At 44.7% G+C, this 12,788-nt stretch overlaps 1 protein-coding gene across 5 annotated transcripts in view; it reads left to right on the top strand.

Annotated features, from left to right (window-relative positions):
- LOC120899712 (A-kinase anchor protein 9) overlaps positions 1 to 12,788 on the top strand; it is a 38,828-nt gene that overhangs the window by 11,716 nt on the left and 14,324 nt on the right. For 4 of the 5 annotated variants that reach the window (XM_040305848.1, XM_040305846.1, XM_040305845.1 and 1 more), the window contains 6 exons: positions 5,316 to 5,441; positions 5,519 to 6,742; positions 7,960 to 8,127; positions 9,214 to 9,273; positions 10,795 to 10,989; positions 11,072 to 11,614. In XM_040305848.1, coding sequence (XP_040161782.1) covers positions 5,316 to 5,441; positions 5,519 to 6,742; positions 7,960 to 8,127; positions 9,214 to 9,273; positions 10,795 to 10,989; positions 11,072 to 11,614 — 2,316 coding nt within the window. The remainder of the gene's footprint in view (positions 1 to 5,315; positions 5,442 to 5,518; positions 6,743 to 7,959; positions 8,128 to 9,213; positions 9,274 to 10,794; positions 10,990 to 11,071; positions 11,615 to 12,788) is intronic. The other variant, XM_040305847.1, reaches the window with a different exon arrangement.

Here is a 12,788-nt window from a genome sequence, read left to right as displayed (position 1 = left end):
AATATAACGACTAATGCATCAACTTATTAAGTTGGTATAACTAGATAATAAATTATTATTGAAATTATGTATCTTCAGCACGTTTCATGACGTATCCTGTTTTGTTACATTGGATGGTTAATTTTTACCCTACCGTTCCTTATGATTCATAGGCTCACGGGTAGAGCTCATGAAAACATCAATGTGATAAGCGATAAGCTTCGTTGATGACCAGAAGAGGCATCCTATCAAGGGTACAATTATTGGAACGTACAAATGATGGAAAAAAAGACTGCAACGGAATGAGAGGCAACTGTGGGACCCAGCACATCATTCAGCCTTTCTACAATGTTCAAATAAACGGGAGTTATCGTTTCAAATCTCTTCCCCCTGTAATTCGCTCACCATTAAACTTATGCTTCTGAGTGCCATTCGGTTTGGGGGAAATGACACACTCTGGTACAACATTCTCCGCTTGTCGCTTGTGTCGTACTGTGCTGGTGCGTGTTGGTGCGGTCCGGTCGCTCAGGAGAAGGGCACGCACGCGCGAAGAACTTTGCGTTCGAGCGTGAGCACAAGCGTGTGTGGATCGTTCAGTATTTTTAGATCAATTGCTGCTCGAATGAGAGAACCGTTGGCTGTTTTGTACTTCAGTTGAATTTCAAATTCTAATCAGTGAGGATGGGAATCGAGTGTGTTGTCACGCAATGACGCAATTGAGGCAGAGTTCGTAGATTGATTTGCATTTGGACTGTGTCTGTAGTTTTGGAACGCTTGGGTTTACGCGCCAAAATATTGCTTTTACAATCTTGATGCCTTTTTTTCTGTGAAGAGAGTGTTGTGTAGTGAGGTATAACAGTGAATGTACGCTAATTTCAAATACCTAAATTTATAAAGTGATTTGATGAATGAGGATTCCCCATAGCGCGATAATAATGGTAGTGGTTCTAAAGTGACCCGTAGCAATATTGCCAAAGAGCGGTGACAAAGGCGACCCAGTGTCTCCATCTTGTAAACTGAGTGTAGTACCTTATGGTGGGAAAGTCTCATTGCGAAGATCGACCTAGTCTGGTGCAACATGTGAAGGGAACAGAACCGTGTCAGAAAAGTAAAACAAAAAGTCATCGTTTCGCGGTGTCCGGTACGCATTGATATTGTGGGCCGATATTAATAGAATTTGTGGCGTGTTTGCAAATATAAAATCCCTTCGCGTGGAGGAAGTGACGACAGACGCAATAGACGTACGCCTGGGTAAGAAGGTAATGATCATCAACGCAGATTAAGTGCGAGGAGGAGGACCTGCGGGCCCTCGGTGGGGTTGTTTTTTTCAGACGGGTGCTGCTGGGAAACCATGGGAATAATTTGGTGGCCGATTGTGTTTGTGTGCGCGTATGTGTTTTGGTTGATTCTGTTGATTTCTTCACATGGGAAAAAGAGCACGTTAAACATGTGCTTGACAAATGTTGTAGTACCGCTTATCAACTAAATACGGTTTTGGCTGTGTTATTATCATTCGGTTCACATGTGGGTCAGTTTTGGCGTAGTGAGCGTTTTTAGATTTAATAAGCGCAAAGGGAAACTGGCCGGTCTTTGTTGATTTTGGACCAAAACGTTATAAACCCATTTTTGTTACTTTCTTGCTCCTTTTGCTCTTTCTTCTTCTTCTTTGGCTCAAGAACTGTTGTCGGCCATGGCCTGCCTGTACCACTTGTGGGCTTAGCTTTCAGTGACTCCCCCCCCCCCCATAGCAGGATAATCAGTCCTAAGTATAGGGGCACGGTCTTTTCGGGACTTGAACCCATGACGGGTATGTTATTAAGTCGTACCAGTTAACCACTAGACCGGCTTAGAGTGCGTTTATCGGCGGAAGGAGGACATTTATCGAGGAAATTTGACATTTATCGATTGAAAACATGTCAACAATCATTCGCAAACATACAAAAACCACACGCAATCGTATTTTGATTGAGATGAGAGAATAAAAAATAGAATAGCTGATTGTTGAAACAATTGTTATAAAAGCATAATAATTTAAACTCTTTAATACATCAAAAACCATCACACAATGAAATGTTTAGATGTAGGAATGTAGGTACTCGCGCTGTCAACACAGTGATAGGAGCAAATATGCAAATATACATATATAACAATTAACTATTGACACACATTCATATGCTTATCAGCAAAAATAAACTTTTTTCTGTATCTTAATAACATTACATCATATGAGTCAGTGTGAGCTCCAATATGTTGGTGTTGATGATTGGGAGTCGTTCACTTACTGAATGTAATACGTTTTATTTCCTACATACAATTAGTCTCAAAGTGTTAAATAACTTATACCTGCCTTATACGTTTTACTTGGTACAACAACTATTGCAGCAAGAACACCAACATTGCTCCATGCGTCAGGCTGTGGCAGTAAACCTAATTAATTTCTGATAATTAAATAAAAAACAAATTATAAACATGCAGATTTTATGTCGATCATAATACTCTTAATACTCTTATAATACTCTTTGATATTTAATTAGTACGAGATTCGATGGATCATTTGTATGTAAAAATTAAACATAACTAAATCAAGCTATTTCGGCTTTCATAGCTATTCCGTTGAATTTTCAAGATCATATTCCGTGCATCTATCTACATGCATCCGGTCCTCTCCGGTGTGATGCACCCGCAGCAGCACATTTGATGGAAGTTAAATTTAAACGTAAACATTTCCGGTGCCTTTGAAATGCACTTGGACGGTTACCCTCCCTTTTCCTTGTATTATGCCAAAAATAAACCAACATTTTCCTTCCGTTGCTGCGTGTTTGTGCGCCTTCTTGTGATGCGTATAATCCAGCTTGAACCTTTTTTTGTTTTTCTGTGTAATTGAATCCTTACCACTGTCTCCCTGTTTTGTGATGCGAGCTCGTGAGTTGACACATTTCTTTCTCTTGCTTGTTTTGTTTTATTTTACGGTGGCGCCCTTCTCCATAGACGGAACCAGATTTGGCCCAAATCCGTCAACACGCTTGATGCTACCCCAAAATTAAATTAATACTAATGATCGTCGATGGAGGCTGTGTACACACGGGCGGGAAACTGCTTGTCCCCTGTAGATGATGCTGAAAAGAGGCTTCCGGTTTAGTGAGGAGCTAAAAATAAACCAACAATTACTATCGCTCTTTTTGTTTAGTGTTTGGTTCATAGTAAATTGTAACCGATATGATAACAACATTGAAAGCGCCATCAACGTCATCACAACATTGTTGAAACGTTCGTAATTTCAAATGAAACACCCGAGGCAATGCTCTCTCGCATATCCGTCTCAATTCAGCACAGTTCGATCCACTTGAAGTGTAGAAAGCTTTTCACCATCAATGTGATTCGCTTCGATTGCAACGACCTGGAGGGGTGAGAAATGCGGTGCAAAATCGCGCCAACGAATTTGTACTTAAAATATTTTCCTTCCATTATACCCGATGACGGTCGAGTCGGGGTACTGTTTTGTGTATTTGTGCAATTTGCACAGAGAAACTCATAACAGCTTTTGACGTGTGTATATGGGTATGAAAATGACGATTTTCAGTTGCGTTGGGATTGAACGAGAATGTTATGGCTGATTTTTAATTATTTATTTACGCACAATTTATTTACTTGGCCGGTTCTCTACTTGATCTTACGACTTGATTGCTGTTTATTGTGAATAGAAGTTTTGGTCGTCAACCGTGGAGTTTGTTAGTGAATCGTTGGATATAATAAGCCACCACCAGACAAACATCCGACTTGCGAGACGATCCGCTTCCTTCGCGGTTTCGCTGTTTGGTTCCGTACCACCATTGCTGGCTCATTTCGTGCTTAAGAAACGGCCCCAGCGTCGAGCGAGCGGCCAGCCAGCCTACACACAAGACTGATCGCACCACATGCATTAAGGCGACATGGTTGAAATGTTCCCGCGGTATCTGCGCCCGAGTTCGGGGAATGAGTGACGCTTTACATGCCACACCGGGGCTACTTTATTCCGGCATTTGAAACTACGAGATCGAGGGGAGCATCGGGGGAATGACAGAGGAGGTTCAGCCATAGAACGCTATAGAACGGCGGCGTTTAGATGCATTCTGCAGCCGCGAAACGTCAACGATGCGACCGTTTTTCTTATCCACAAGCACATCTCAACTTATGCTCAGTTTATGCTGCCTAATGTCGCCGACAGACCCACGAATGGACCGGGCTCTGGTGCTGGGGCAGCTTCATGAACGGTTCTGGGAGTGATGGGGATGATGACTTCTACCGACTCCACCATGCAAGGTGCTAAATATAAACCCCTAAAGTACGGCGGCGTGTTCTGCTAGTAGTGGTGCGTTGCAGCTTCAGCTGCAAGATGCATTGCAGTTGTTGTTTTTATTTTTACTTTCCCTTCCCCATATTTAAACCCAACCAAAAATTCCTCCGGAATTGCTGCTGCTGCGCTTGGATTGGGCAGCATGCGCGCGGGGCATGTTGTGATAGAGATCAATGGCATTGGGTTGGCATGGGCAGAGTGTCTATGCGTTTGTTCTTTTACAGTCGTATGGAAGGTTGTTATGGTTGCTTCTAGACAAGACACGACGAGCCCCAAATTGACATCAATTTCTATCGAAATCGATGAGACTGTATTTACAATACTATGATCATCATACGCCTAGAATGAATCGATTTGATTGGAGCGTGTTTCGTGGTATTAATTGGTTTCAGTTCACACGAATTAATCAACGCTTGGAGTCGATGGTTATGCCAGCTCAATATGGGAAGAAAAGTTGTAAAGGAAAAGTACTTCTCTGTATATGTGTGTTTGTGCACGTGTAAGGAAGGCTCGATAGTTACGACTTTGTTTACATCATTCGAACGGCAATAACCGCTTCTCTTTCACAAACAATAATCTGTATAACATTGAAACACAAGTTGTGGGTTCCGTATGGTATGGGTGGGAGTTGCCCGAGTAATGTTTTTTTTATGCTCAATTTTTCAATTGTGTGTATGTTTTTTTATTATTTCTTTGTGTACCACATGAACCACCCTATACGTACACAAACTCAAAGTGATGCAAAGGGAGGCAAATGATTAGGGTTCTAACGGCGTTATGGCGTCGCCGATGGGAGGATTATCGACGCCACGTGTGTTCAGTGCCGAGTGTTGGTTTTATACGCTCCCGGATCGTAGAGAGAATCTAACTTGGGTTAGAAGTTTTTTCATAATTTGTTGCCAGAACTGAACGCGAAATTCAATGATTTTTTTTTAATTCTAAAATAAGGAAGTTTACAAATTTATCCACTTTTGATTACATTCAATGCGTTTTCTCTTTACAGGCTCTTCTCAGTGACAGCTCTTTCGAAGACAGCCATTGGCCACCGGAGCTGGTTTTGCTGCGGGAAAAGTTCACGGCCAAGAGCCAGCTGGAAATCGCTCAACTGCAACTCAAACATGAAGAAGAGGTAAGGCCGCAGTTTTGCTTGGTGTGGGTAAAATCATCAAACCCTTAATGCGCCCCAATCAATATCCATACTTCCAGATGGCCCGAATGAGGAACGACTTCGAGAAGCAGCTGCAGCGTAAGCTGAAACGCCACACAACCTTTGACTCTAGCCGGGGGCTCGACAAAATCATTAGCGAGCGTGATAACCTGCGCGAGCTCTCGTCGACGCTGCGCAATGTGGTCGGCGGGCTGGCCAAGTATTTCTCCATCTGCGAGGAGGATCTCAACAGTACGGTGCTGGAGGAGCTGCACCGTTACCAGCAGTTGCAGCAGCAGGCCAATGAATCGCAGCAAACGGTTGACCTGGGCAGTGAGGATGGTCAGACGCACGAACCGTCGGCAGTAGACTGCAGCGCCAACGAAAGTGCACTGAACGTTACGGACGTATCGTTCCTGGCATCATGCAAACTGCTCAAATTCGCTCCCGACGTGTCCGGTATCATATCCATCATTGAGGATCCATCGCTGGTCGAGTACGTGTCGGCAAAGGCGCAGCAGCAGCGTGACGACGGCACGGAGCCGGAAAACATCTCCCTCAACCTGGAAGAGTGTCTGGAACGGTTGCGGGCGGAAGCGCTCAGTCTGCTTGCCCTGTCCGAGCGTATCAAGCAAAAGTCGTCCAGCGGTACCACCACGAAAGAGGACGAGTCCGATCGGGTGTCCGAAAAGAATGACAGCTGCGAGGAGGAAGATGGTTTGAAACGGCGCGGCAAAGCGCTCGAAAGTGCACGCTCGTTCGATGAGAACATTGGGCGACAACAGGATGGACCGGACCGACCGGGCGATGCGAAATCGAACGGTGCGCACGGCTGCCGTAGCCTTCCGATCGATCTGGCCGGATTGCAGCTAAACGGGGAACTGAACATGCAGCTGCACGAGCTGAAGAATCGGCTGCTCAAATCGGAAGACGAGCGCAAACTGCTCGAATCGGAGCTGGTCGAAGCGCGCAGCAAGCAGAGCAGTCTCGTGAGCGAGCTGTCCGAAACGAAGCAGCATCTGCTCGAGCTCAACAGCCAGCGGGTCGAGTTTAGCGAAGGCTACGGGACGAATGCGCTACTGCCGACGGCGCAGCGTGTGAACAACTCGTTCGTGGAGCTGCAGGAGCGTGCGAAGGTGCTGCTGGGCAGTACCACGGGTGCGGGGGCAGATCAAACGATCGAGGACAGTTCGATGCTGCTGCAGCTGGTGGAAGACTTCTGCCGGGAAGGGGAACGCTACCTGGAGGATGGCAAGCGGGACCGGATGGATTTGCAATTGCAGGTAGGGTTTGTAAGGGGAGGCACCATTAATGTTTTGAAATCAGCATTCGGTTAATTTTTTTTCGATCGTGCTGTGTGGTATAATTTAAACAATTTGGTTGGAATCATTCACACCTTACAGTGGAGCAGAACTTGCTCAGAAAATGTCGCAATAATCAAGCAAATGGATCGTGTTAAGGCAAAAGTGTTGCTCTTGCTCCCTCTAACGTAGATTATATTTATGCAAGCGTACGCACAAGCATGTGTGAACAACATTTCACCTTTGGCGGGATGAAAATGTTGCCCTAGATACGTCGGAACCTATCGATTCTCTTTGGATTGCCAGCAGATTGAAGGCATATGGGTTTGGGTTTAGAACACACGGGCTTCCTGGACGAGCTTTAGTCAAGAGGTGCTGTTTCGTTTACCAAGTTTAATGAAAACTGTCATCAGCACTTGAGCTTTACATGCAGAGCAATCTTTTCACCTCAACATTGTAGAGTGTGGGGCGCAATCAACCCGCTAGATGGTGATTGAAGCAAAAAAAATCCTTACCGAGAAAATCAAATCCATTGACAATGTTAATGACGATGGGGAGAGGTGGAAAGGCATAATAATGATGTGCTTTCCATTCTTTTTCCCTCTCTTTCCCATTCCTCTGGTGATGTGAACGATCATTCCTTTAATTTATGCCAGATAAGAGAAAACATCCTTTCGCTGGCAATCATTTTCGCTGCCGCTCTTCTCCACCCATTCCTACCGACGGCCGTGGCGCCAAAATTGCTTATCACGGTGGAGAGGCTGGGTGGGTTCAACTTTCTTGCCATTTCTTGTTATTGTTATCTGAGATGCTTGCCGAGACTGGCGCCATTCCGAGAACTGTCTTACGATGTCACAGTTTGCCACATTATCCTATATTGTTTCTGCGCCTTCGTCTAAAACCGGTTTTTCTGCTTCTTTTTTTTACTTTCATGTTCCATCTTCCGAACACACTCCTGGCCCTGATGCTGTACCATATGGTATTGTGCGCGCATTTTGCTATGCAACATTCCTCGGGGTGGCTGGACGCTGGATGAATGAAACGCCGAAAATACATGCCAAATTTCTATGGAAAATCGATGAAACGCCGATACACTGGCGCAAACGATGTGACCGTCCCGACCGGTACCACCGGTATTGATTGGGCTTTGTGTGATCCTTTCTTTCAAAATCCCTCATTCCTTCACGGACCGACGGCAGATTGAAGCGGCCGATAAACAGCTTAAAGCAACGCGACAGTTCCTGGAAGATCAGGCCGCCGAACGTGAGCAGGAACGTGACGAGTTCGTCAAGGAAATCGAGCGGCTGAAGGGCGCGATGCGCGAGAAGGAAAAGGATAAGGTGAACTTTGAGCGTGCCAGCAAGGAGGTAAGTTTCTTCGTCCGGCACAGCAAAGGCGTGCTGTGTGGGTGTTTGAATGTTGTGTTGTGTGGGTTGCTCAATACGGGGTGTTTGTGCACTGGTGCTGGCCATCCGTACATATATATCCATTGCCTGTCGCCGATTGGCTGCTGCGAACGAGGGGGTATGGGGGGTTTGCCTGCTCTTCCACATCTGTGGCGTGTTGTGAGTTCGCGTGCCCACCAAATGGGGGGTTTTCGCGCTGGGCATTGCTGGTATTAAGGATAGAGAGCAATAAATACACAATTCCTTCACATACACACCCATTCGTACACACGCATATACACAAACAAACACATGGATGCTTTATGGGCGACGCGGGAGGCTACTGGTGTGTTTGTAAAGATAACACCATATGTTTAAAATCTAACTTTGTGGAACAAACAACAAGGATTAGCGTTTGGCCGTAGGAGAGTTCGTAATAATCGTAATGACTAACGGCGCCAAAGCACAACAAACATGCACACACCTCTTATGCGAAGCACCGTAGTTGCTGCTGCTGCTGCTGCAGGCTAATACATTACATTAGTACGCCATAACGATGCCACGTAACTCTTGGATTGGAAATCATCACCTGTAGCTCCTACATGTACTACCCCCCTATACTAACGTGTCGTTTTCGCCTTTCTTGTATTTTCTTCTCTTCTTTCTTTCTTGTATGCAACGCTTTCACCATCTGTAAATGCACTCACATATCACGCGTGTTTCGCACCATACACACAATTCAACATCAACGTCAACAATCACATGACGGACGAAACAACGAACGAACAACGTCCGTGTGAATTCTAATGTAAATTATTTATCCGTCTACGACGAACTAACTGCTGCTGATATTTTAAACTGTATTAATGTAAACTTTAATGTATCTGTTGTAATATCCAACTTTTTCGGGATTGGTATATGGTTTGATTTGATTTGATTTTTTGATTTTATTTCATTTCTCGTATTACCGCGCATTATTATTATTTCTCCCCTTCACGACGTACGACGTTTCTCGTTTGGCTCGTCGTGAATGCACCACGCTTATTTCTTCAACACTTGCCTTATTAGGAGGGACTATGCGTGAGCGACTGTAGATATGCAAAAGAGTGTCGGGCAATTGCTGCAAACGTAAGTGGTAGTGATAGTTTTGTTTTAAAGGTGTCAATGAAACTCCCACAACTCCCTGCGCTCCTAGGTGTAATTTTGAGTAGTAATTATGGTACACAGCAGCACCTCAGTACACACACACAAACACAGCTTCATGGTATTCGTAGCGTTTTTGGGTGCGCATATGCACTGTTAGTTAGATTCGTTTTTTTTCTGGTTATTGGTATTTTAGCAAATAATAGCCCTGAACAATCATTAGAAAGGTACAAATATTGACGTATATGCTTTGTGCGAAAAAAACAAGAGTCATTTGGGTCAGAATCAAGCTGATATATTTAACACAGGGAACCCAGAACATGATATAGCTTTACCAAAATATTTAATGGTCATGGTTACATTCTCAATGGTGGTCAACAGTATTATTAAGTAATGGAGAACGGATAAGTTATGCTTATCATCTGATGGATGATAAAATTTGTTAGTGTACAGATATACAAACTAAACGATATACATCCACCCTATAGCACACAAAACGATATGAAATTAATTAACTGTGAAATCGGAAATGAAATGAAAAAATAGCGTGAAACAGATAACGAAAGTAGCGCAACGGATATTGCTTCATCTCTATTTTTTTGTACAAGTTTTATTTTAAAAGTAAAACTGTGGCTCTATCGCTTCTCTGCCCTTCAATAAGCACTCAATTATTACAGCGCAAAAACTTTGTCCTGTGCGAAATCTCATTATCGATTTTGTTCTACTTTGTTCGGTTTGCTTCCGCCACAACTTTTCTCTTTTCCGAGTAGCGCAAGGCGGCTGTAGTTTTTGCCCCTCAAGCATACAACCCATTCGTCGGTAATTCCGAAACACCAACCCATGCAGTGCCACAGTGGAGATGGATTTTATGTCCCTCCTCATGTTAATGCTTATAGCTCCCATATCTCTCATCTCATCTTGCATCGTTATCGTCACTTCTTTTTCATTTCCAGTAGTATCTATCACGAGACTGACTAGGATAGGATTAATATGGCATGGTCCGGAGAGCCTCCACAACAGTTGCTTTTTTTAGTATTGAGTATTAATTTTAGTGTATGACATAAACAGAGTATTGTGAATTGTGAAATTGAAAAAGAGAAACATTTTGGAATGCTAGACCCCCACCATCACCATAACCATCGTTTCATATAGAGTGCCATTGAGAATGACTACCGTAAACCTTTCCCAGTTGAGTTGCATTTTGGAAATTTCCCCTTATGCATTCTTGTACAAAACAGCTGTAGTAGTTTCATATAATGCTAGAAATTGACTGTAAAAGCTAAAGCGAAAGCGCAATGGATTACGTGTTCATGATGAAAAGGCGTTTGAAGTTTGAAGATGAATCAATCGAAAGATGTGCGTAGGCTTGAGAATAGCTGGTTAGCTTCCGGAGCGGGAGAGAGTTTGATGGAAAAAGGAAAATGAAAAAGTAAAAAAAAAGACTAGTAATAATCCCATCCTGTGCTTGCTCTGTCACGCGGATGCATTGCCAATTGTTGCCAACAGCTGGAATCGATGGAACAGCAGGTGAAGGAGCTTACGACGCAAATCGCCGATCGGGATGACCGGTTGCGAAAGATGGAAGCCGACCTGAAGGACTCCATCGATAAGGGTTTCACGCTGCGTGAAATTATCTCCGAGCTAGAGACGCAGATCGAAAGCAAAACCATCAACGAGCACGTGCTGGAGACGAAGGTTAAGGTAGGTAGAGGGGACGGAGAGTGCTGCGAGATCCAGGAGCGCAAGTAGTAAAGTATGCCGCCACTCCTTCCGCTTTCTGTAGGAGCTCGAGAAGTACATCGACGTGCAGAATCTGCAAAATGAATCACTCCACCAGGAGATGGAAAGCGTGAGGACGGACTTGGCCGGCCGCGGCTACGACGCCAAGATTGCCAAGCTGGAGGAGGAGCTGCGGCAGCGCCAACCGTCGGCCGAGCAGAGCATTGTGCTGGAGGCACTTACCGTGCAGCTGCGCGACATCGAGGAAACGCTCGACCGGAAGACGAAGAATCTGGAGACGCTTCATTCGACGTCGGGCGCTTCGGTGGGATGCAGCAGCCCTTCGGAGGACGTGTCCGTCAACCAGGACAGTCCGTTGCATCGACAGCGCAGGAGTGCCGGTGGGGCTGGTGGGGACGGTGCGGCGGAAGAAGACGGCGGTTCGCCGAATAGCGGTGGCGATAAACCGAAAGTAACGCCGCTGCCGGTCGATGAAGTGCAACGGATATTCGATAAGCTGCATCGACACTCGCGCGTTGAAGACGTGGCTATCAAGCGTATTAACGATCTGGAGATGCAAATTAGCAACATCAGAGGAGGTTATGCGGTAAGTGACGGATTTAAACGTTCCTTCTTTACACTGTTACATGGTTCGGGGAATGGGTGTGCCATTATCCTTTGTTACATTGGTTTAAGTGACTTATAGCTTCATTATGCTTGGTACGGTCGTGCCAATCATAAGCTGTTGTAGAAGAAAAAGCAATTCTATTCCATGGTGAAAACGTTACCTACATTGCGTGCCAAAGAGTCAATCATCGTCAATATTAACTACAACCCTATTTTTAAGTTTTTTTTTTATGTTTGGGTACAACAAGTTAAGATGCAAACTAACGTGTGCGATGAGTGATGAAGTCATTCTCACGCCACTTATAGCTAGTTCCTGTTTACTCGCCACTTGTGTTTTGAATCTCTGCGTGAAAACGATACGACTCACTTGGATATTAAGGATCAACGGCTCACTACCACTCACTGGGTCTATGTTTTGATACGAAACCTCCGGACCTTGAATGATGCTGTGATATTTATAGCCATTGCAAAGTAACCTATCTGCTCCGATTTTTTTGCCCTCCGAACACTCTGCAAGCAAGTGAAAATAAACATTTCGAACCAAAACGTGTTTTCGGTATGGAAATGTAGTCGTCCCTCTCGGTGTGTGCTCGGTGACAGCCAAAGTGACCGTTTCTATATGGTGTCGCGAGCTGAACTTCAATGTCCCACTGGGTGACGGACGGTTTCCCAATCATGGGAACGACCAGCAAAGTCAAAGTCCGGTCAATGTCATACGTGTTCGTGATCAGCCAAACGATCAGCCCCGTCTGGGATGTTAGGCCAGCGCAGTGAAAAGTCCTGCATTGGTGTGCTGTATTTCCATGTTCAATGCCATGTGACAACAGTAGGTCAGCTTTGACAGAACTAAGACCTTTGATTGTAGCTCTAGCGTCCAACAGAAATTCCGAATGGAAAACCATTGTCAATTTCTATCACGTCAGATCGCCACTACATTGCAACACTAATATTGTTGAATGAAGTTTATTTCTCCCTCACACTGCCAGCATTCGATCGTCGTGTGCTCGATTGAGGATCTTAATTTGTCGACTGTGTGCGATTTCTGTACATGACGTCTTTATGATCGTTGGAAAGAAGTGAAAGAGAAAGTCTATGTGATCGTCCGGTGGGGGTTTGTTTGAGATCACTCTACATAGAACCGTTTTCTGGTGTAG

Source organism: Anopheles arabiensis, chromosome 3 (assembly GCF_016920715.1).
Source record: "Anopheles arabiensis isolate DONGOLA chromosome 3, AaraD3, whole genome shotgun sequence".
In the NCBI taxonomy this organism is placed as follows: Eukaryota; Metazoa; Arthropoda; class Insecta; order Diptera; family Culicidae; genus Anopheles; species Anopheles arabiensis.
Note: the sequence above shows the minus strand (reverse complement) of the source record. Positions and strands in the feature narration are given on the sequence as shown.